At 43.3% G+C, this 25,520-nt stretch overlaps 1 protein-coding gene across 4 annotated transcripts in view; it reads left to right on the forward strand.

Annotated features, from left to right (window-relative positions):
- CLSTN1 (calsyntenin 1) overlaps positions 1-25,520 on the forward strand; it is a 76,137-nt gene that overhangs the window by 11,725 nt on the left and 38,892 nt on the right. For all 4 annotated transcript variants that reach the window (XM_018060380.1, XM_018060382.1, XM_018060381.1 and 1 more), the window contains exon 2: positions 23,156-23,278. In XM_018060380.1, the coding sequence (XP_017915869.1) occupies positions 23,156-23,278 (123 nt within the window). The remainder of the gene's footprint in view (positions 1-23,155; positions 23,279-25,520) is intronic.

Here is a 25,520-nt window from a genome sequence, read left to right on the forward strand (position 1 = left end):
TTTCAAAACAAAAAGCAATTTACTAGGAAGACTGGTACTGCTTTATATTTTTGTTAATCCCTTGCCATGGGTTTAAGAGAAGGCAGGGGGATTCTACGTTCAACTTGTTGCTGTCTGTTGTTTGGTTGAAGTAGGTGAAGAAAATTTGGCCTCACGAGACATGTAGGGAGACTTTGTGACGAGACTCTTAGAGGGTCTTGGGGACCCCCTCCCCCAGCAGGAGTCTTCCCACCAAGTTCTAATAATTGGTGCCCTGGGGCAGTGGTTCATGTTGAAATGCAGCTGGGGACTGTCACCAGAACTCTGCTTCTAAGTAATAGTTGAAGCAGCAAAGCAAATCTTGCAAGTGATTTACTTAAAAAGGGAGAGAAAATAGGGTTAATTCACTTATTCCTGTAATTATTTGTTGTTGTTTAGTTGCTAAGTCGTGTCTAACTCTTTCGGGACCCCATGGACTGTAGGCCGCCAGGCTCCTCTGTCCGTGGGATTTCCCAGGCAGCTGGAGTGGGTTGTCATTTCCTTCCCCATCCTGTAATCATGTCTTCCTCTTATTTACATTGTCACTTGCTTTCTTGACTGGGGAAGGTGGGACTTAATGGCCCTCATAGACTGGCTTTGCCTATTGTTGCAGCACGTTCTGCTGCCAGAGAGGGACCCTTACAAGCACGCAGTCAGTGCCCTCCGTTTATCAGTCCAGCTCTCACGTGTTTATGGATTATTCCTTTGGTTTTCTTTTTAAGTTCACTGTGGGGCACATTTTTAATGAGGGAGAAGGCAAGAATAGGTGAGAAAGTATGAGTACATGTTAAAAATCAGATTTATTTGGATTTTTCTTTGGTAGTGTATAATTACTCAATGTTTTCTAGACGAAATCTGGGGAAAACTTGTCTTTTTTTAAAAAGAAAAAGTTAAATACTTACACTGAAAGGTTAATGTCTTTGTTTTTCCTTTCAATATGGGCCTTTTGAGACTTTAAAATGACTGATATCATTGTAAAAATGTTTTTGTAACTACCACAATGAAAGAAGTCTGTTTGCTTTACTTTCCTGAAAAATCTTCTGGGGTGTTCTCAGAATCTGAAGTGAGTTGTACATGGGTGTGTACGTGTTCTGTTTGTCTAGGTGGGGAATGACTGTTTGTTTGTTTGTTTGTTTGTTTTGGCATTTCCCTCAGGTGGCCAGAGAGCTAGTTCTCAGCTAGTCTACATTCCATAAATTCGATTTCCCCTTGAGAGGTCATCTAATCCTTTCTCCTCATTTATGATAAAGTCCTTTACTTTTGAAATCTCACAATTTGTCATCCCACTTAAATAACTGGTTACCTGAATATCATTGCCTTAGAACATTAAGTATTTGTATTTTTAAACCACTAAATTAAAAAAAAGCTCCTTATCTATCTAAAAAACCACTTTCTGAATTAATATGGCTAGAATTCTAGAAAGGAAGTGGTTTTAGAAATCATTTTAGTTCAGTCAGCCCATTTACCCATAGAGGAAACAAGTGACGTTGTTATTGTTGTCAGTATAATCTTTTTATAGCTCAGAATGTGAAAAGTAGGAAACATAGTGGAGACCAATCAAGAGTATCTTTAACCCCGTTCCTTTCTGTAATAAATAATATTCAGGAAGCATACATCTGGGTGACTTGTTATGAACTTTTCACGTGCAGTTGAGTCAGGGAAGATGATGAAATTGGATTATTAAAAATTCTGAAGGACGGTACATTGTATTAACATAAAGTTGTACTCTTAAATTCTGTATCGCTTGTTTTTATGTGACTATCTCAGAAGTCTTCACACTGTGCTCAAATCACAGTTTTGGAGTTGACAAGAGCTTTAGAAATGGTGTGGTGAAACTTTGGATGAATGCTCTCTGAGCACTGGTGTTAGTTGGCCAGTCCACACTGGAAGTCATCTAATCAGAGAGTGTCTCCCATTTTGGAGGGCAGTTTTCACTGTCAGAAAGTCCTCGGTCTTGGGGCTTCCCTGGTGGTTCAGTGGTGAAGAACCCACCTGCCAATGCAGGAGACATGGGTTCGACCCCTGAGTTAGGAAGATTCCCTGGAAAAGGAAATGGGCAATCTACTCCAGTATTCTTGCTTGGGAGATCCCATGGACAGAGGAGCCTAGCAAGCTATAGTCCAAATGGTCGAAAAAGAGTTGGACACGACTTAGCGACTAAGTTGGACACGACTTAGCTACTGGGGTTTCCCGGTAGCTCAGCTGGTAAAGAATCTGCCTGTAATGCAGGAACCCAGGTTCGATTCCTGGGTTGGGAAGATCCACTGGAGAAGGAATAGGCTACCCACTCCAGTATTCTTGGGCTTTCCTGGTGGCTCGGCTGGTAAAGAGTCTGCCTGCAATGTGGGAGACCTGGGTTCAGTCCCTGGGTTGGGAAGATCCCCTAGAGAAGGGAACAATTACCCACTCCAGTATACTGCTGGCCTAGAGAATTCCTAGAGGATTTGCAGTAGCAAAGAGTCAGACACAACTGAGCGACTTTCACTTTCTTTCACTAGTGTCTAAACAACAACCTTGATCTCAGCTCTGCCTCTTCCTCTCCACAGAAGTGCTGGCTGTCTGTAAGTGCCATGGAATGGAGAAGAACATGGACTCTGTAGCCAGGTTCCTGGGTTCACATCCCAGCTCTGCTGCTCGCTTTTTGGGTGCTCACCAGCAGCTTCCATAACCTCTCTGTGGCTCAGTTTTTCCCTCTGTGAAAGGCAATAATAGTGTCTACCTTACAGGGTTGTTAGCCTTAACACGTGTCTTGACTGTATCTGTGTTCATTGTCTGCTTCAGAGCCCCTCTAGCCTGTCTCTGCCCACAGTACCTTGGTGCCTCAGTGATCTTTTCACAGAGCCAAAAGAAATGCCCAACAATTTAACAGCATAGCAGAAGTTTGAAAAAAGTACAGAGAAATTGAAAACAAAATATAATAATACTTTTAATTCATCTTAAAATAATTCCAAGAACTTACTAATGGACTGGGTGCTCCTGTTGATCAGGGCACAGCTTCTCAAAGCTGGAGTGTGATCGGACACTGATACCCTCTTCTCTGTTCCATATTAATTTTCCCAGGACACTTCTTTGGATCATAGCAACTGCTGAAAACTCAACCTTGCAAAGCTATGACACCATCAAAAGGAATGCATTGCAGTCTGCTGTTAAGCTATGAATTACCCCAAACTAGCAGCTGGTCTGGGCTTCCCTGGTGGCTCAGACGGTAAAAACATCTGTTCACAATGCAGGAGACCTAGGTTTGATCCCTGGGTTGGGAAGATCCCATGGAGGAGGGCATGGCAACCCACTCCAGTATTCTTGCCTGGAGAATCCCGTGGACAGAGGAGCCTGGTGGACTGCAGTCCATGGGATTGCAAAGAGTTGGACATGACCGAGCAACTAAGCACAGCAGAGCAGCAGCTTGTCTCTCCCTGACTTAAAGTGTCACTCATTTTCCTCAAATTTAAAATATCCTGCGTCTCCCTTGTAGTTTACAGGGACTCTCTGGTGCATACATTTAGGAAACATGGATCTACTTAGAAAGGCAGAATCAAATAAATGTTAAGATGCTTCGAGAATCCATTGCATTCAAAAAAGAATAGAAATTATTAAACTGTTTTTTAGATCAGTTTTAAGTTCACAGCAAAATTGAATGCAGAGTATAGAGAATTTCCATATGCCCCCACCCGACAACATGCACGCTTTCCCCCAGTATTGCTATTCAGTTGAAGAACTTTGATACGTCCTCGCCAGGTCCAGAGTTTCAGGTCCACACTTGTGTGCTCCATGGTTCTGACAAATGCATAGTGACAGGTCTCTGCCGTTGTACTATCATACAGAGTACTTTCATTGTCCTCAGTCTGTGTGCTCATCTGTTCATTCCTCCTGCCCCCAAACTCCTAGCAACCAGCCACTCATTCTTCTACTTCTCTATAGTTTTTATACGATTAAAATTTTTTCTTAATTTTAAAAATTATTTATTTGGCTGTGCCAGGTCTTAGTTGCGGCTCGTGGGATTTATTAATAATTCCTTGTCCAGGGATCGAACCCAAGCCCCCTGCATTAGGAGCTCAGAGTCTTAGCCACTGGACTGCCAAGGAAGTCGCTCAACATAATGTTTTAAAGTGTGTAGTTCAGTGATATTTAGTATTTTACAGTGGAGTTCAGCCACCGCCTCTGGGTAGTTCCAAAACATTTCACTATCCAAAAGGAAACTGCATACCCTTTAAACAGTGGCTCCCTCCCCCTCTCCCCCAACTCCCTAGCAACCGCTTCTGTGCTTTCTGTGGATTTAATTATTTTGAATATTTCATGTAAGTGGAGTCATATAGTATGTGACCTTTTATGTATGACTTCTTTCACTTAATGTTTTTGACAATTTTTCCCATTGCAACATATATCAGTACTTCATTCCTTTTTTTGGCCAAGTAGTATTCCACCATATGTATATAGCACATTTTATTTATCCATTCATCTGTTGATGGACATTTTGGGTTGTTTGCAGCAGTCAGCTGTCGTGAATAGTGCTGCTATGAATATTCACATATGGGTAATTGAGTGTGTATTTGAGTTTTAAATTCTTCGGGGTATATACCTAGGAGTGGAATTACTAGGTCATACAGTAATCCTGTGTTTAATTTATTGAGGAACTGCCAAACCAGTGGCTGAACCATTCTGCATCCCCACCCACAAAGGGAGTTGCCATCCCTTCTTCTTTCCTTCCCTCCCCACACCAGCTTTTTATGTACCAGCTTGTTTCTGCCAGCCTGCCTGGTTACTTTCCCTTTGGGTGCTCCCTGGTGTAGACGCCACCTTTCAGATGGGGCAGAAGGTTTAACAGAGCTCCGCACAACAGGAGTGGAGTTCGAGTGGCGTGTGGCCACTACCCCTTGTCTAAGCTTCTTGGCTTTCCCTTCATGCCAGTTTACTGACCCCAGGAACCTCCCCATTGGTCCTGAAATGTAACCAGATGCTGTGCACTGATGCTGGTGTTCACATTCGTCTCCATTGTGTTTCTTCTTGCTGCTCATGATCTGCCTCTCCACACTGTGAGGTGATGTGGAATCCTGACTTCACGTTTCTGAGTGTCCATTCTAGCTTCGTGTGATTCTCCACTTTGGTACAGAGGAAGAGGAGCACTAACTGAGAATGAGCCTTCGAAGGGTTACCAGAGTCTGGTCCAGGTTTCTGGGGTGCATTTCTTCAGTGACCTTTTGGGGTGGTGGGATGGTCCACCCACTTTTATTTCTATCCAATTTCCACTTTGCCATCTTGTTCTCAGTCATGAGGAAATGAGGAATGGTCTCGTTAAATACTTTTCAAGGTTTAATATATTATTTTTAGAGCTTCAAATGCCTCGTAGTTAAGTAAAATTTTTATCAAGGCGCTTCATAACTTGAAACTGATGTTACTTTTCCAGCTTTCTTGTGACTTTTCTAATAACTCTCAAAAGAGAAAATGTTTATTTAATACCTGTTCTTGTGAATAATGTCACCAGCTATTTGTGATTGTCTTTTCTTCTCTAAAGGCATAGAAACCAATCTAGAATTTTGCCGAGGGTCAGTGCAGACTTACTGAAATATAGCTAAAAATGTTCATTTTCTTCCAGTTCTTGAACCAGATACCATATTCTTCACAGATTCCTTAAAGATTGGCCATAGTGTATGTTCACAACTTTTTATTTTCTCTGCAATTCTGTGTTTTCAATGCCCTGGGATTTGAAACACCTAGAATAACTTATGGGAATCTACGTCCTCGTTTTGTTCCTTCATGTCTGCCCCAGTCTTGGACTTTATCTCATCATTATGTTGAGTCTGCTTTTCTTAACATAAATGTGCTTCTTGAGAGACTCATTGGCAAAATAAGATTGAGCTGTTTCATATTCTGTGTTGATCACAAAACCTTTAGGTTTATTTTATTTTTCTGGCCATGTTGCATGGTATGTGTGATCTTAGTTTTTTGACCAGGGATTGAACTTGTGCCCCCCGCAGTGGAAGCCTCGAGTCTTAACCATTGGACTGCCAGGGAAGTCCCTATATTTTAAATAATGTCAAACTTCTACGTAAAAACACTTATCCCCCCCAATCAGCTATCTCAGGTTTATTAGACAATTCCAGTCAAGTTACGACAGAACTTTGCGTAATAGCTGTTAAGAACATAGCGTTGATAGTGAATGTCACAAAGTCTTGAACACTCTGTGGCCTTTTCTGAACTATATATGATAAAGTTTTCCATTGTATATGAAGGTCAGGAGACTAAAAAAGCACACAGAACTTGGAAACTACCACCGGACTATTATGTTATGATTTAGGACAGCACCCTGTCCTGTTTTAATTCAAGACCAGTGTGATGATGATAAAAAAGAAAGAAAAGGGCAAACCCAGCCTGTATTTCCTGATAACATTGCAGAATAGGAAATTTAAGGAATTCATGGCAGGTGCTTTTTTGCATAACTAGATTCCTGATTGACTTGCATTGTAAGAGTAAACTGAGAAATGGATGTGTACATATCAATGACTTGAAATGCTCTGAGAGTGGTTTGGCAGTAGATTTGTTCCCGTCATTCTATCTGTCTAATTCTGTAGGAAACTGCATAAAAATACATGTACTCTGAATAATTTCTATGCACATAAGATACGAACTGAGATGCGTTCAAGGGCTCTATTCCAAAAATATTTTCTTCAACCACCTGGCAGGGTGCCTGCGTTTCTTACCTTCATTTCTACTTTTATGTTAAATCATTGAAATAAATATGTTGCAAAATGCAGTTGTGGGTATCTGGTCATTATCCTTCATTTGCACCCAACTCAAATTAGTTTGTCAGACTAGTCCTAGAAGGGTTGTGAAAGGTGGAAAGTCAGAGCAGGTGAGTGTGGATTTGGTACAAATGGAGATAAAAATCTGGAAACACTCTGATGGGGTGGGGATGGGATGAGGCGGATGAGTATGTTGGCAGCACTGCGTGTACAGAAAGGCGATGGGGTGACCTGAGAACCAATGCATGGCCTTGCCGTACGTCTCATTTCAGGGAATAGAGTCAAGCATGAACTGCTTTTGGTTAAAGAGGGCTCTTGTGCTGAAACAAAAGCAGGGGCTGTAGTTGGTACCAGTTACAAGTATCCTAGAAGAATGAAGCCGAAGACAGGTGTCTCACAAAATGGCTTTCTGGGGCTAGTGGTGGTTGGGCTAGGGGGAGGGGGCGGGGGTTGGTGTGTAACAGAGAGCAAGAAAGCATCTAAGAGAGCACAAGTGAGAATTGCCCAGTTTCCCTTAAAGAGAACTCTGCCAGTGCCTCTTCATGAATTTCGCGTGATATGTCTGTTCATTGTTGGGGAGCACAGCAGAACTTCTGGGAGAATGTCTGGTTCCAACCTGCCTGGGTCCTGGTCAGCCCAGGAGACCAGGTCTAGAAGGTTCTGCCCCACACCCCAGTTACAGAGCACTGCTGTAGTATGTGAATTCAGTGTATTCTTTGCCCTCTGTGGTTTGGGCTCCCCTTTTCTGGTAGGAGGCTAATTTTAATAAGCTCCTCCAGTTTCCCACCTCTTCTTTGCCTCACAAGGCTGCATTCTGAGATACCTCAGTATTCATGCACAGATAGCCACTACCAGAGAAAAGAGAGCTCAAGGAAAGCTCAGAGGGTCCCCTCAACCTAACCTGAATGCCCACCATGTTGGTCAGAGCTAGGCTTCCCTGGGGACGTCAGCTTGCAGACCACCCTTATGCATCACTGTGGGGTCTTGTGGGACTGGGGCCAGGTGCCTCCTCTGTTCCCAGGGAGGCTATAGCTGAGGAGAGGGCTCCCAGCACAGGGGCCAGGTGGTTGTGAAGTGTTCATGACCAGGTCCCTAGAGGAATCCTTTGAGCCTGGAGCACTTCTGCCTTGTCCCTTCCCAGTGCAAACCCTGAGGGAGACCCTGCCCCTGCTTCTCGGAAGTTCAAAGACTGTCTGCCCTGTGCTCCTCGCCCATCACCTAGACCTTCTGGAGGAGTTGGGCGGGCCTTTCGCTGTTGGAAGCCATGCTGCAGCTGGACATGAGGCTCCCACACTGGAGTGGCTGCTGCTTCACATTTGTGACATTCACAAGAGGTTCTCAGTTACCAGTGAGAGGGCATCCATGGAGCTCAGGACACTAACCATGGTACACAGGCATTACAGTTAGATTTGCCAATTATTACTTTGGAGAGTTAAATACAACTTACTGTGGAAATTTGAGTGTTAAAAAAATGAGATAATGGATAACTGAAGGGTAGGTAGCCTCTTTATTTAAAAAATTTTAAAAAATTTTTAAGGTTTTTCGTCTGTTTTTTTGAAAAATACTTATTTTCTGCACTGGGTCTTAGTTGCAGCATATGGGATCGATAGTTGCAGCATGCAAACTGTTAGTGGCAGTCTGTGGGATCTAGTTCCCTGACCGGGGATCAAACCTGGGCCCCCTGCGTTGGGAGTGTGGAGTCTTAGCCACTGGACCACCAGGAAAGTCCTTCAGTAGCCTCCTTAATTAAAAAAAAAATTTTATTAGAGGCTACTTTAAAATGTCCCCATTTTCCTGATAATAGTGAATGAAATATGCTAAATAACTCCCTGGGTGACTTTGGATCAGTAATTATACTATGCTGTGGATGGTACAAGTAGATTGTCACAGACTCACCTGTAGAGCAGACCTGGAACTTGTTTGAAGAAGGAAAGAAGGAAATCGTTATTCTATTGCTTGTGGATCCATCTGCCCACCCACCCACTCAGTTGCCTTTGCATCTTTCTGCTAACAGTGAAGTTAAGAATATTTACTTAAGTAACCTCTTGACTAGTGTAACAAAGATGCCCTTCTATAAAATTAATTAGGGGGACAAGATGGAAGCAGTCCTCTTGGAAGTTATTTTTAAAGTTATTCTCAATAAATGTGTAAGGCTTTTATGTTTATCAGTTGGACTCCTCACCATTATTCAAAGCAGACTATCTTTTCAGCTTCAAATTAACTTCTTTGTTGCCTTCAGCCTTGCTGTGTCATTAACCTTTACATACTTTAAAAATGCAGCAACAGTATCTTTCCTAATCTGTTATTTCTTCCCTGGCTCTCTCCCAGGGTCAATGGGGAAGTCTCCATGAACTGGTAAGATGTTGCTGTGGAAGACCATGAAATACAAGTACAATTTGAGAACCACATGCATATAAGAAACATAATTTTACAGTTCGATTTCCAGTTACATTGAGGTGCAAGGGGAAGATGCCAGGTTTCTGAGGGCCAGCTAATAGAGATTTCACTCTGTTTGGGAATAGTGATTCTTACCTGGACTCGTGTCAGCGGGCATTTGAGGCCCCTGAGACCTCTTGCCGTGTGTCGTGTGTTTTCACATTTGACAATCTCAGTGTGTGTGCTGGGTGCTTGGTTGCTCAGTTGTGTTCAACTCTTTGCGGCGCTATGACTGTAGCCCACCAGGCTCCTCTGCCCATGGGTGTTCTCCAGGCAAGAACACTGGAGTGGATTGCCATGCCCTCCTCCAGGGGATCTTCCCAACCCAGGGATCAAACCCTGGTTTCCCACATTGCAGATGGATTCTTTACCATCAAAGCCACCAGGGAAGCCCTGAATAAATACCAACAAATACAAAATAAAAGTCCTCAATACAACAGCAGCAAATAAAATCCAGTGATATACAAAAAGAATTTCACACCATGAACAAATGGGATTTATTCTGTATGCACAAGGCTGTTTCATCATTAAAAAAAATCAGTAACCATCATATTAGCAGGTTAAAGAAAATTCATAAAATCACATGGGCGTATCAGTTAATGCAGCAGTAGCATTTGACAGAATCCCACACCCATTCATGATAGAAACTCCAGCTAGCTAGGAATAGAGGGGAGCTGTCTCAACCTGATGAAGAACATCTACAAAAGGCCTACTTAATAAACATACTCGATGATGAAACAAAAATTGGGATGTTGTGGAAACCATTAAAGCATTATCGTTTGAGGGTGATCAAAGTACAGTTCACAGTGACACATCACAGAGAGATGTACAGGTAAGTGTGGATCCTGACTGGATATTTGACATTAATTGCTGTGAATTTTTAGATGTTAGTGCCATTATGGTTAGTTTCCAAAAGAATCATTATCTTTTAGAGATATATGTTGAAGTATTGAAGGGTGGAATTAATATGATGTCTGGGATTCATTTCAGAATATTTGAAATTTGTGGTAGGAATGGGAATGTATAAATCAAACAAGATTGGCACTGTGTTGGTAATTGTAGTGGTTGAATCGTGGGACCATGGGACTCATTCTTCTAGTCTGTCTTTTATATCTTATATAAAAAGATTAAATCACCTGATGTAGAACTTGTTTGTTCTCACCCATTAGAATGGTTACTGTCAAAACCCAGAAAGTAAGAAGTGGCAGTGAGGATGTGGAGAAATTGGAACCCTGTGCACTGTTGGTGGGGATGTAAAGTGGTGCAGCTGCTATGGAAAACAGTATGTCACTTCCTCAGAAAATTAAAAGTAGAGTTACTCTATGATTCCCTTCACAGTATGAAGCCTAAAGAATGAAAGCAGGGTCTTGAGAAGGTATGTGTACATGTTCATGGCAGCATTCTTCATAGCAGCTGAAAGATAGCAGCAACCCAAGCGTCCGCTGATGGAAGAATGGATAAACAGAGTAGTATGCACATGGGCCTCCCAGGTGTCTCAGTAGTAAAGAGTTGCCTGCCATTGCAAGAAACACAAGAGGCACGGGTTCGATCCCTGAGTTGGGAAGATCCCCTGGAGGAAGAAATGGCAGGCCGCTCCAGTATTCTTGTCTGGAGAATCCCATGGACAGAGGAGCCTGGCCGGCTACAGTCTTATGGGGTTACAAAGAGTCAGACGTGACTTAGCGTCTGAGCACACAGGCAGTATATACATACAGTGGAGTACTATTCAGTCTTGGAAAGGGAGGGAGTTCTGACACATGCTGTAACAGTGAACCTTGAGGACACCATGTTAATGAAAGCAGATGAATCATAGAAGTACCGATGCCTGCTTTTCTCAGGTGCTTAGAGGCAACTGATAGGTAAACTGATAGTTGCTGGGGGCTGGCATGAAGGGATGGAGAATCTGTTCAGTGGGGACGGATTTTCAGTTTTGCAGGCTGAAAAGTGTCCTGGGTTTGAATGTGCTTAATGCCATTGAGTGGTACAGTTAAAACTGGTTGAGATGGTGAATGCATATTTTATTTATAGCAATTAAAAACCTTGTTTGAAATTTGAAGGGATAATTAGAAGGGCCCCTTGCTTAGCAAAGTTGGAGTAGTAGAAAGTGTGATTTTGTTCCCTAAGAATTCCTTTGCAGAATGTGCTTAAAATTAATATTTTAATCAACCATAACACAGGCTCTTCAGGGGCAGGAGGTGTTCTCTTCACCACTGTTTCCTTAGCACTTAGAAGATTACTTGTGGCTCAGTAAAGATGAATGGATGGCCATGGATGGGTGGATGATGTATGCAGGTATGGGTGGATGAATGATGAGTGGATGGGCAGTGGAAATGGGTGATGGATTGATGGTGGATGATGGATAGATGGACTGTGGATAGATGGAGTGTGGATGGATGTTGGACAGTGGATAGGTTGATGATGGATGGACTGTGAAGAGATGGACAGATGGATTGATGGATGGATGGACAATGGAAAGAAGGAAGAGAATCAGAGAGAGAAGCCCCTTTCCCTGTATCCTCCCCAGCTGTCATCCCTCCTTAACTCTCAGTCCAGGAGGGGAACAGCTGTCCATCTACCATGTGCTGTGGAAGCCGAGACACCAAACCACAGTCTTGGATCAGCCCCTTATTGTTTCTCATCTTGTCCCTGCTGCCAGCATCTTTAACTGGTTTCCCCAGTTGCATTCTTGCCCCTTTCTATCCCCTCATCCTGAGGCTGTTGGTCTTCCCTCACCATCTCTCTCCCTTGCTTCTGTCTCTGTTGCTTCCCTCTTGGCATTTTGAACTTGGGAGAAGGGCATCCATGCTCCTCCCCTTCAACTCTTGCTTACTCTCTGGCCTCACCTCGCGGCATGCATCCTGATCCTCGACACACGGAACTATGGGTGCCGCAGGCAGGTCGCCATCCTCTCTTAATAGGATGGCACCACCTCACATGCAGGGCTGCATGCTCACAGTAGGTGAACTTGAAATGTGAATAGACACAAGCAGTGTTTCACTGTACCATTAAAATGATTAATTGCTTGTTTGCTCAAGGATTTATTTTACACTGAAAGGTGATTTTAGTTTAGAAATGAACTTCACCATTGATGGTGTACACACAGTTTGTGAAGTTGACTATTTTTGAACCCTTTAAATGATTTTAACATGGAAAACCTTGGCTTTCCTTAAGGTGGTAGGTCTAAGTGGCTCTGTCGCAGCTGGGGAGGACATTTGCCTCCTGAGGAGTCTTGGCAGAGGCTAGAGACGTTTTTGGTTGTCACAGCTGCAGAGATGCTGCCAGCATCTAGTGGATGGAGGCCAGGGATGCTGCTGAACATCCTGCAATGCACGGGATGAGCCACACCTGGAAATATCTTGTTCAGACTGACAGCCGTGCGGAGGTTGAAAACCCTCATCTAAACAATATCTAACACGTACAGATTTTTCAGACACTTTATTTAACATTAAATTTATTTGGGAATTGTGATGAAGAGGCCCTTAGACCTGCCTACACAGTTTGTCTAGTGATTCTTTGAACATGTTGAGTTTTAGAAAAAAATTAAAAAGTAATTTAAAAACGTATTTTACAAAGTCAGAGGAAATCCATGTTGTATTAGCCAGAACTGTTACCAGGAATAACCTCAGCTGGAAAGGAGAGCTGTTGTTTATAAATTCCATGCACTGTTACTTTGGTTGATTAAAAGGTTTCCTCTTCTGATAAAAAGTCAGTTGTTTTTTCACTGTTGTTTCACACCTAACAGTTTCACTCTGTATAATATTCCTCTCTCTCCTTTTGCTGAGAAGAGGGGGATGAAATTACACCTGAGTCTGGGGCTGCAGGGATTCCCTTTCACTGCAGATCGTGTTCAGGGAGATGGTGACAGGAAGGTTGTCATGGGAACACCTCCTGAGCCTCCTAAGCTCTGGTCCTTTTGTACTCGCTGTTGCTTCTAAAGTATACCCTTTGCTTACAATTAATTTATCAACAAGTATTTGTTGGATACCCATGTGTCAGGCATAGAGTGGACCCTTCACTTACCTCACTTGTAATCCTCAACACAGGATTGTGAAAGGTGATATCATTCCTTACTTAGGATGCAGAACCAGATACAGAATAGTTCCAACAATCTTTCCCTAGTTACAGAGTGAGTAAGAAACAGAACTCACTAAGTTCTGTCTGATCCCAAAGTCCCAGCTTCTTACTGTCTAAAGAGGGCTTCCCTGGTGGCTCAGTGGTAAAGAATCCGCTTACAATGCAGGAGACCCAGGTTTGACCCCTGGGTTAGGAAGATTCCTGGAGAAGGAAATGGCAACCCACTCTACTGGTTGTCTGGGAAATCCCATGGTCAAAGGAGCCTGGCAGGCTACAGAGTTGGACACGACTGAGTGACTAACACTCTCCCCTTTGGCAGCCATGAGTTTGTTTTCTATGTCTGTGAGTCTGTTGCTGCTGCTGCTGCTGCTAAGTCGCTTCAGTCATGTCCAACTCTGTGCGACCCCACAGATGGCAGCCCACCAGGCTCCCCCATCTCTGGGATTCTCCAGGCAAGAACACTGGAGTGGGTTGTCATTTCCTTCTCCAGTGCATGAAAGTGAAAAGTGAAAGTGAAGTCGCTCAGTGGTGTCCGACTCTTCGCGACCCCATGAACTGCAGCCTACCAGGCTCCTCCGTCCATGGGATTTTCCAGGCAAGAGTACTGGAGTGGGGTGCCATTGCCTTCTCCAGAGTCAGTTACTGTTTTATAAATAACGTTCATTTGTATAAATCTTTTAGATTCTACACATAAATGATGTCATATGATATTTGTCGTTGTCTGATTTACTTCACTTAATACAATAATCTCTAGGTTCATCCACGTTGCTGCAAATGGCATTATTTCTTGCTTTTTATGGCCGAGTAATATTCCATTGTGTATATGTGGCACACCTTTATCCTTTTACATAGCCATGGACATTTCGGTTGCTTCCATGTCTTGGCTTTTGTAAACAGTGCTTCGGTTTTTTTTTTTGGACATTGGGGTGCGTGTATCTTTCCAAATTATAGTTTTGTCAGATACATGCTGAGGGAGTGGAGTTGCTGGATCATATAGCAACTTTGTTTTGAGTTCTTAAACGAACCTTTATATGTATCTTTATTCTGATAAAATACTCTTACTCCCGAGAAACCTGTTGTCTTGTTAGGGCTATTCCTGGGGAAGAGGGTCTCCCCTGGTACTTCCAGTGGAAATACTCACTTCCTAGAGTTGACCTCAGGTATTCCCAGCTCTCTCACCAGACACAGGGTAGAATGGCACCTCCCTACCCCCGGGAGCTTTCATGGTGCTGTGTGGCTGGTTCTGGCCATGAGTTAGGAGCTGCTTGTGTCCCTTTTGGACAGAACGTCCAGCTCCAGGGCCCTGTCCTTCCTCTTGCAGGGGGCATTGCCACGTTGGTGATGGTGGCTCCTCGGTCATCTCAGCTGCTGCTGACTGATGAAGTTCCTGGTACACCGCATAACCCCTTCACTGTAGCCACATCGTCTAGAATGTAGAATGGTGACATGTTTGTGTGCTCCCAAGCTTGAAACTTGATTTCCTGAGAGCCCAGCTTCTTTCAATGTGTGCGTGCATAGTAGGTGTTCAAGGAAGATGTCTTAGAGTCCCAGTCAGTGATGATGGGAAGCCAAGGGGACCTTTGATGTTAAGCTGCTTTGAAGAATCAGGGATGGTTTAATTTAAATAAGAGTTTATGACTGAGGCAATATATTTTGATTAGGGGACTATGAATATTTCAGAATATTTAATATTTTCAATATTTCTGAGAAAAAATCAGGTGGATATTTTATACTCATATCATTTATGACACCTATCTATGCATATCATCTTTAACAACTCCAGGCAAGAATACTGGAGTGAGTTGCCATTTCCTTTTCCAGGGGATCGTCTCCACTCGGGGAGTGAACTTGGGTCTTCTGCACTGCAGGCCAGTTCTTTAACAACTGAACTGCGAGGGAAGCCCCCATCTTTAACAAAGGGCCTGCTAACTCAGATTACATTCCCATTCCTTGATAAGAGCTGGATTTTTAAATCAAAGCCTGTCCTGTGCCCAGCCGCTTAATTGTGTCCAACTCTTTGTGACGCCATGGACTGTAGCCCACTAGACTCCTCTGTCCATGGAATTTTCCAGGCAAGAATACTAGAGTGGGTTGCCATTTTCTACTCCAGGGGATCGTCCCAACCCACAGGGATCAAGCCCGCCTCTCCTGAGTCTCCTGCCTTGGCAGGTGGATTCTTTACCACTGAGCCATGTTGCCACCTAGTGGCAGTGTTCATTAATCGCAGATTTTTTTTGATGAATTGAGGTTAAACATTGAATCTGCAAACAAAAACATGTAACATCATTTAGGATTTACGGGAGATGCCTACAGACTCTTAGTCACCTGTCATTATATGTTATGATGTCAGTATCTTCCCTATATGACCAAGCTAGGTGTTCTGGAGTGAGAAAGGTCACACCTCAAACAGTGATTTCTGAAAAACAATAGATTTCTCTTTGTAACCAAAGAAGTGCTGGGTTGATGTCAAGGCCACTGCACGAAGGCTTTGAAACCACCTTGCCTGGGTCTGTGACTTGTGTGACTTGGATAAGGGGCCATTCTTTTTAGTCCAGAGAGTTGGGATATATTGAGGATGGAAAACCTGAACGAATTTTTGGCCAACCCAATGCTAGAGAGACATAAGTTTTATATTTCAGGTTAACCCTGGAGTCGACTGCTGTATTCTTTCATTTTAATTTTTCAATTAGTGGCAGTTTCTAATGATTAAAATCTACCACAACCATAAAAACTTGCCATGTCCTAAAGTGATAGGTATCTACCCCAGGAACACCCTACTCTTAGAGGTTTAATCAGGCTTCCCAGGTGGCTTAGTGGTAAAGAACTTGCCTGCAGTGCAGGAGCCACAGGAGATGCAGGTTCAGTCCCTGGGTCGGGAAGATCCCTTGGAGGAGGGTATGGCAGCCCAACCCAGGATTCTTGCCTGGAGAATCCCATGGACAGAGTAGCCTGGTGGGCTACAGTCCACGGGGTTGCCAAGTGTGGGACACGACTGAAGCAGCTGAGCACACATGCAGAGGTTTGGTTGCTAGCCTTGCTATTCTGTGGTTTTGGTTAATGCTGGTCCATTCAAACTTTAGTTGGCTTTTTTTAATGATCTAGAATGCAATGAAATGACTTGGGTAAAGACTATAAATACGGTGACCCGCTCCTGGACTTATGGCCAGTAGTCTAATGTCTTTATTTGTGATCTTTTTTTGGATGATGACAGAAACATCAATCACTTGTTTCCATCAATATTTTATAATGCACTTGAATGTGATGAAATATTAAAAATATCACTTATTAAATATTTAAAAGCTCAGTCAGTGGAACTGGCCAAATCTCTTCATTCTACTGCCAGCTTAAGTAGCAATTTAGAAATTTGAGCTATAAAATTAGAATAGTGGGGAAAAATAAAAGAGCTGGGACTATAGCTGTTCAATTATTATTCCCCTTGAACCATTAGCCATTTTCAGTTGCAGGCCTTTCCACTTACGGTAGCCAGAAATTCATCACAAATTTTCTGCAGTTTGCTTGGCTTGGTATTTTTTACTTTCTTACCAAGTAAACCCACTTAGTTTAAGTCTCAGGAGTTTTATTGACTCACATATTGAAATAGAGTTCTTCAGTTTTATTTACTGTGCTTATAACTTTATTAATAAAATCTTAAATATGAAAACAAATTGGAATTGAATATTGCTTTCAGTAGTACATTATCAATAGTGAATTGAACTAATAGCCTCTGAGTTTTTTTTCCTTTTAGTATTTATTTATTTGGTTGAGCTGGGTCTTAGTTGCAGCATGTGAGATCTAGTTCCCCGACCAGGGATCGAACCCAGGCCCCCTGCATTGGGAGCGTGGAGTCTTAGCCACTGGATCACCAGGGAAGTTCCTAGCCTTCTGTGTTTTCAAATGAGAGATTAGTGACAAACAGGGGAGGTTTTTGGAGTGCTTTCTTTAAAATGGCCTGTTTATCTGTCTTAGATCTGTAACTCCAGCCAGTGTTCCAGCCTATCTTGTAGGATGGTTTAACAAGACCTGGAGAGGATGAGGAGTTTCAGCATTTAGGGGAAGCATTCAACCTGGTTGCAAAGTGAGGCTGTTTTCTGTGCTCTCTGGAACCCTCTCCTCTCAAAGTCTGCAGCCAACTGTGGGACCCGTGCAGAGCACCAAGCCACTTAACTCACCACTGTCCTGGGTCCTGGGGGTTACTTCTTGTTTTTTCCTTTAACTTTTATTTTATATCGCAGTAGAGCTGATTAACAATGTTGTGATAGTTTCAGGTGAACAACCAAGCCTCTCAGCCATACATATGCATGTATCCAATCCCCTCCTAAACTCCCTTCCCATCCAGGCTGCCACATACTGTTGAGCAGAGTTCCCTGTGCTGTACAGTAGGTCCTTGTTGATTATCCATTTCGAATATAATAGCGCGTACATGTCCGTCCCAAACTCCCTAACTCTCTCTTTCTCCCAGCCTTCCCCTGGGGGGCACTTCTGGAGGAGAAGGGGAGGCTGTGCTGCAGCCAGCCGAGCGCTCTTCTTCCCTGGGTCTCTGGTTCCAGGGGCAGCTGTCGTGAGAGGAGGGGTGTTTTCCAGAGGCGCTGTGGTTCTGGTCTGTGTGGTCTAGGTTCCCTTTCATATTATTAACAGTTCCCTTCGTAATCTAACGAGAACGTACCTGTCCAGGCAGATCCCTCAATATTTTGATGTCTCCAATGTTCTTGTCTCCTTTTCTTGGAACATCCAACTGCCAGAAACAAACAGTAAACATCTTCCCAACATCTAAAACACTAATACATTGTTTTTCAATTCTCCACACCAAAACTTTCTTCTCTGTGAGAAAATTTATAAACCAGGGCACTGACCGTATTTGTATCGTCCATGGGTATATTCTCACTCACTTACTAGATAGTTCCTGAGGAATGAGATCCTAAGTCCTGGGAATAAGTAGAGAAAAAGGGTCACACCCTCCTGGAATCCCTGGGTTTGTGTGTGTATGTTTACAGGAGAATTAACAACAACTCAGGCCCCTTATGGCATTCCCGCAAGTGCCTGACCCCGTCCTGAGCATTTTACATGGGACGGGTTAGATCACATGGGAATCTCAGAGGTGGATGCTGTTGCTGTCCCCATTTTAAAGATGGGGAAACTGAGGCCCAGGGAAGCCAAGTAGCCTGCCCCAGGTCCTAGGCTGACTGCTTGTGGTCAGGAGGAGCAGCAGAGGAAAGAAAGAGGAAGTGGGGGTGGGGGGCAGAGCAGCGGGCTCTGTCTTAATTGGAGAGGGGAATCTCTCTTTTTTTTTTTGGCTGCACCGAGTCTTAGTTTTGGCACTCCAGGTCCCTGGTCGTTGTTATGGGGACTCTTTTATTTCCAGCACTCAGAGTCTTTGGCGCTGGAGGAGGAAATGCTTCAACAGAGGCCAGAGGCGAGAGACCTTGTCAGGGCATCCAAGAGGTCAAAGCTGTTTTAATTATATTAAGACATCACTTGCTTTTGCCTCATTTTATCATGAACGCACATTAGAGTTTCCTAGAGGCTGCGTGACGCATCGTAATGCAGCCTGTCAGCTGCAGGAGTGGAGGTGAGAACCCAGCTGTCTTCTGCTAAGCCGGGCCATGAAAAGATTTGCAGAATGTAAAGCGTTGCCAGTCTTCCTAGTAAACTCTGTTTTAAAATACATATTTATTTTCATTAATATATTATTTTAGTTCACAGTGGCTTTGTTTTTGAAAATGAATTAAATATCAGTACTAATGCTTTTCTTTGGTTTTAATTTTCAGCACTGATTATTATTATTGTTACTGATAGATAGACGAGCCCTCCTAAGGCAGAGTTGTTCAGGTCCTCAGGACCTTTGGTGTAGATGGGTTCTGAGAGTGCAGGCTCTGAGCCACCCCCATGATCACAGCAGTACCCCAGCTGCTGTGGGACAAGTCAGTGCAAGAGATGGGGAGGAGGCCATTACTGGGCTTTTGTAATAGCGCTCAGTGGACAGCTTCCCTTCTAGCTCAGTCGGTAAAGAATCTGCCTGCAATACAGAAGACATGGGTTCGATTCCTGGATCAGGAAGATACTCTGGAGAAGGAAATGGCAACCCACTCCAGTATTCTTGCCTGGAGAATCCCATGGACAGAGGAACCTTGCGGGCTACAGTCCATGGGGTCACAAGAGTCGGACACGACTGAGTGTTTCACTTCACTATTCAGTGGACAGCACAGGGGATAAGAAATGGCTACATCTGGGTTTATTTTGTGGGTGTGGAATTTTTTTTTAAATGTGGTAAAAAACCCATAACATAAAATTTCCCGTCTTCACCATTTTTAAGTGTTGGAGTCAGTGGTATTGGGTTCATTCATTCATACTGTTGTGCAGTCAACCGCTGGAACTCTTTTCGTCTTGCAAAACCAAAACCCTCTATACCCTTTAGCCAACTCCCTGTGGGTCTGGGTTTGCTTTGAAAGTGAAAGCAGGGAACTTGCTGTTGGTTTGGGTGCAGCCTGTATAAAATGTCGGGTGGAGGCGTCATAAGGAGAGAGCGGGTCGCTCATCTTCCCCCTCGCAGACACAGGCCTGCTCCTTTGGAATTTCACATGTGAGCACTCTGCTTCTTCAGTAGGTCATGTGGGAGTTAGTGCAAGTGGGGCTCAGGTGATTCTGATCCTCACTGTCTCCCCTCGTCCCATCATGGTTGAAACAAAAAAAGTAGGACCACATCACGGTCACACAGCATGAAAAACAGTTAAACAGTTAAATTTAGTTTCAGTCACTTCTGGTTGACTGCCCAAAGAGAATCTGGGTAGTTCATTCAAGAAATAGGCCCCAACTATGTGGAAATAAAGTTTAATAACCAGTGAATCTTAAAGGAAATCAACCCTGAATATTCATTGGAAGGACTGATGCTAAAGCTGAAGCTCCAATACTTTGGCCCACTTGATGTGAAGAGCCAACTCATTAGAAAAGACCCTGATGCTGGGAAAGATTGAAGGCAGGAGGAGAAGGGGATGACAGAGGATGAGATGGTTGGATGGTATCACTGACTCAGTTCAGTTCAGTCGCTCAGTCGTGTCCGATTCTTTGCGACCTCATGTACTGCAGCACTCTTCAGTATCCATCACCACCTCCCAGAGCTTGCTCAAACTCATGTACATTGAGTCAGTGATGCTATCCAACCACCTCATTCTCTGTTGTCCCCTTCTCTTCCCGCCTTCAATCTTTCCCAGCATCAGGGCCTTTTCCAGTGAGCAGCTCTTCGCATGAGGTGGCCAAAGTTTCAGCTTCAGCATCAGTCCTTCCAGTGAATATTCAGAACTAATTTCTTTTAGGATTGACTGGTTTGATATCCTTGCAGTCCAAGGGACTCTCAAGAGTCTTCTCCAACACCATGGTTCAAAAGCATAAATTCTTCAACGCTTAGCTTTCTTTGTAGTCCCAACTCTCACATCCATACACGACTACTGGAAAAACCATAGCTTTGACTAGACGGACCTTTGTTGGCAAAGTAATTAATGTCTCTGCTGTCTAGGTTGGTCATAGCTTTTCTTCCAGGAGCAAGCATCTTTTAATTTCGTGGCTGCAGTCACCATCTGCAGTGATTTTGGAGCCCCCCCCCCAAATAAAGTGAAACATCTCACTGTTTCCATTGTTTCCCCATCACTGACTCAATGGACATGAATGTGATGTAGTGAAGAACAGGGAAGCCTTGTGGGCTGCAGTCCACGGGGTGGCAGAGTCAGACATGACTTTAGTGGCTGAACAACAACATTCCTTTTAATCAGATCAGCTTCATGAGTCATTCCATGTTAATCTATATCCTGAGGTTATAATGTGAATTCTCAGAAGGTGAAAATAGGAAAATGGAAAGGTTCTAACTGTGAGAGGAGCTCAAAATAGGCTGGTGGAGGGAGGAACCCAGGGAGGGGCTTGGTGGCCTCAACCAGAGGAAAGTGTCAGCACAGACTCTCTGGGGGCCACAGCTGGGGAAAAACGAAATGGACAGAAACCACAAATTCATTTTCGCAGATCAGCGGGCTGTCAGAGCAGATGTTCTTAACCTAAACACGAAAGGAGCAGTGCTAGTACCCAACTGAGAAGGAAAAACAATCACTTCTCCAGTTGTCCACCCCAGCCCTGTGGGTTGTTGGGGATGGGGGTCCAGGCTTCACTAAAGAGGAAACTGAGGACTTCCCTGGTGGTGCGCTGGATAAGAATCCACCTACCAATGCAGGGGACATGGGTTTGATCCTTGGTCTAGGGAGATTCCATATGCCTCGGAGCAACTAGACTCGTGCGCCGCAACTCCTGAGCCTCTGTGCTGCAAGTACTGAGGCCCTTGTGCCTGGAGCCTGTTCTCTGCAGCAAGAGAAGCCGCTGCAGTGAGCCCGAGTGCCACAACCAGAGAGAGTCCACGTGGAGCAGTGAGGACCCAGGGCAGCCAAAAGCAGACATTCCAAAAAGGGGATTGAGATCAGGAGATCAGGTTCGTGTTCCAGGTCACACAGCACATTACAGGGGGCCACTGGGCTCTGGGTCCAGGCTGTCCTGATCCCAGAGCAGATTATTATTATTATTTAAAGCAGGTTTTTCTTGATCACTGTTTTCAGTCAGATTTTTCAGGAATTTTGCGTATCATTTTCTTTTAATTCATTATATTTGTAATTTTATATTCATAAATCTTGTTTCACCCATTTGTTTTACATTTCTTTTTGTAATGCTAATTTTAAATAAGTAATACTGTTATTATCATAAAGAAATAACATTTTAAGAATTGAAGTATAGTTGATTTACAATATTATGTTTCAGGTGTAAGATAGAGTGATTCAGTGTATTTATAGGTTACATTTGTTTAAAGTTATTTTCAAATAATGGCTGTATTTCTCTGCTATACAGTCTCCCTTTGTTGCTTCTGTATTTCATATGTAGCGGTTTGTATCTCTTTAAAAAAAAGTTGTTTTTTTGGAGGTATAGTTGATTTATAATGTGTTTCTGGTATACAGCAAAGTGATTCTGTCTTTAAAAATATATGTGTATATTTAAGTATATACTCTTAAATGTAGGCTTCCCTGGTGGCTCAGATGGTAAAGAATCTGCTTGATTTAGCACGCACGCAGTTTGGGAGACCCGAGTTTAATCCCTAGGTCAGGAAGATCCCCTGAAGGAGGGAATGGCTACCTATCCCAGGATTCTTGTCTGAAGAATTCCATGGACAGAGGATCCTGGTGGGCTACAGTCTAAGGGGTCTTGTATATATATTCTCTCTCTCTCTCATACACACATATACATTATCTTTATTCTTTATCTTTATATCTTTATCATATCTGTATATTCTTTTTCATATTCTTTCCCATCACTGACTCAGTGGACAGGAACTTGAGCAAATTCCAGGAGATAGTGAAGGACAGGGAAGCTTGGTGGGCTATAGTTCATGGGGGTGCATGACTTAGCAACTGAACAGCAAACCCATGATTTGTTACAAGATTCTGAGTACAGTTCCCTGTGCTATACAGTGGGGCCTTGTTGTTTAGTTTGTATCTTTTAATCTAAGAAATAACATTTTTATTTGTAACTCTTCTAGGATCGGCTGGAAACAGAGGTGGTATGAGTTAGTCTGTGAAACTGTCCATATAACCATCAATCTTTTTTCTTTCTTTCAGTTTCTAGAGCAGTTCATTTCTTATTTTCGGTTGCTTTGGGGGTTGGCCTCAGATAATTTCTGCATTTCTTTAGGAGTTTATCCCACTGGGGTCTTGTTACCAGACTTGGCCACAAAAAATAGCAGTGTGGCCTTTCAGACTCATGAGGGTTTTATTGTTAATGATACAGATGTATGTTTTCAAAAGCGGTGGCGTTGAAAATAACGATCCTAACCTGGCCTATGTCCTTTCTCCTTCTTCTGTTTCTAAACACAGTCAACAAGCACAAGCCATGGCTGGAGCCCACATATCATGGCTTAGTTACGGAGAGCGACAGCACCGTGCTCCTCGACCCCCCTCTCATCGCCCTGGACAAAGACGCTCCTTTGCGCTTCGCAGGTACCAGCCTGTCTTTGTTCACTCCCTGTCGTGAGTCTGGGAAGCATTTCATGTGTCCCATTTGGGTTGTTTCTGAGCCTTTCTGAGAATGTCTTGATAGCTAAGGGTTGTGTGTGGCCCCCACGTACCACAGGGGTACCTGACTGCCCTTGCAGAGCCTGTACTTGTTGAAAGGCAGAACATTTAATTGCATCGCTGTGTTCCTTGTCTTGATGTAACCAGTGAGAGAGCATCCAGATCAGTGCATCTCAAGCTTTTGTGTCTGTGCAGAGCATGGGATCGTGCTTAAAATGCAGGCTTGGATACAGTGGTTCTGGGGGCACCTGCGACCTTGCCTTTCTAACCTGTTTCCTGGTGCTCCTGGTCTCTGAGCAGCAAGGATCTGGAACAGTGGTCCCTAAGCCTTTTGCACCAGGGACCAGGTTCCATGGAAGACAATTTTTCCATGGGCTGTGGCAGGAGGTAAGGGATGGTTTGGGGATGATTCAAGTGCATTATATTTATAGAACACTTTATTATTACATCAGCTCCACCTCAGATCATCAGGCTTCAGATTCCAGAAGCTGGGGGCCCCTGATATATGTGATTACAGGTCATGATTTTCCTTGTACTACCTAGGTTTCAGTTACCTGAAGAGACTTAGTTGAGAATATTGAGCAGTCTTTTATAAGTGATTTCATTTGGCTTAGATGTTACTTTCAGTAAATCTTCAGCATGAGTTACTTTATAAGATTGTAAGCTCAGTGTTCACTGGGACAGATCGTGGGTTGCTCTGAAGATCTGTCTCGATGGCTTCCAACAGCACTTTGCAAATCAGAACTGTTCTTGCTTTACGTCAAGGCCGTGGTCACATCCTTAATAGGCGGAGGAACAGGCTGCTTCTCCCTTTCTTTGCCTCAGAGTCAAAGAGACGTTGTGAAGTTAATTTTTAAAGAGTGGTTTTTGCCTGATGTTTTTCCAGAACAAAATCTGTTTGTTCTGTTTGCCTCAAAACAAATGAGAAAAATTCAATTAGCTCATACAGATCATTCCATACATTGAATTTACTATGGTAAATGGGAGACATGAATGCAAGGGTGTCTCTGAAGAGCTATTTTAAAACTGAATTTCTCTTCTTTCTGTTCAAGTGCCACATCCCATTTCCAGTGGAGTAACCTGAGAAGCAGCTTGTGCTATTGAGTCAGTGGTAGGGACAGACCTTCTTGATTAGTTTTACTTGTTTATTGGTTTTTAGAGAAAAATCCAATTAGATGCATGGTAGAGGAAGTGCCCTGTGCTAGGAAGACACACACAGTCTCTGTCTGGTAGCCAAGGTGATTTTTTTTTTTTTTGGTTGTTCTCCCCTCCCCTGATTTAAAATCATTTTTAGCATTGCCTATGGTTTCCTCTGGGCATCACTAAATTTTTGAGTATTTGCATAGATATATTTACACACACTTTGCATGCAACACCTTTGTTTATTATATACAGTTCCTCCTTGCGGGTGTGACGTTTCGGGGCCTTGTCATTAACCTTACTAGGGTCATCTAGCTTATGTTCCTGAGGGTACTTGCATGTCTCTGACATCGGATTGATTTTGAGAAGCAATTGCAGTCAGGAGTTCTGGCATCTACTCCCCCAGGCCTCTCTTTACAAATTCTCAGCTGTACCCAGTCCTGTTTTTGGTGGAGCTCTGTCCCGTTATATCACTCATGATGCATAACCCGTATAAAGCATTCAGTGTCCTGGGCACTGTTGTAAGTACTGTACAAATCTGCATTTGTGTTTAATCCTCAACAGCCTTTTTAGGTAAGTATACTTCTTGTCACCCCTCTTTAAAGAGAGGAAGCTGAAGCACAGAGCTGCTAACTTACCAGCTCTGGGTCACACGGCTTAGATGTGTCAGAGGCCAGATTCCAAGTCGGGCAGGGTGGCTCTTAACTGTGATGCTGTGTTAGGCAGCACAGAAAGTTACAGAGGACGGGAAGTAGGAAGTGAACGTACATTGAGTACTAACTTTGAAGTCATTTTACATGTCACTTTTTTCTTGTTGAATTTAATTTTATTGTGTCATTTATTAAAACTTAATGTATTAAGCAACACCTAGAAAACCTACAAAAATAAGTGTTTTGTGGTGTATGTAGGAATAATACAGAAAATATTGCTTTTAGTTTTGGTTAAGAAAATCAATTTTGTATAGTTTGAAAATGAAAGTCCCTCAGTTGTGTCCGACTCTTTGTGACCCCATAGACTATACAGTCCA

The sequence above is a fragment of the Capra hircus genome, chromosome 16 (genome assembly GCF_001704415.2).
Source record: "Capra hircus breed San Clemente chromosome 16, ASM170441v1, whole genome shotgun sequence".
Classification (NCBI taxonomy): Eukaryota; Metazoa; Chordata; class Mammalia; order Artiodactyla; family Bovidae; genus Capra; species Capra hircus.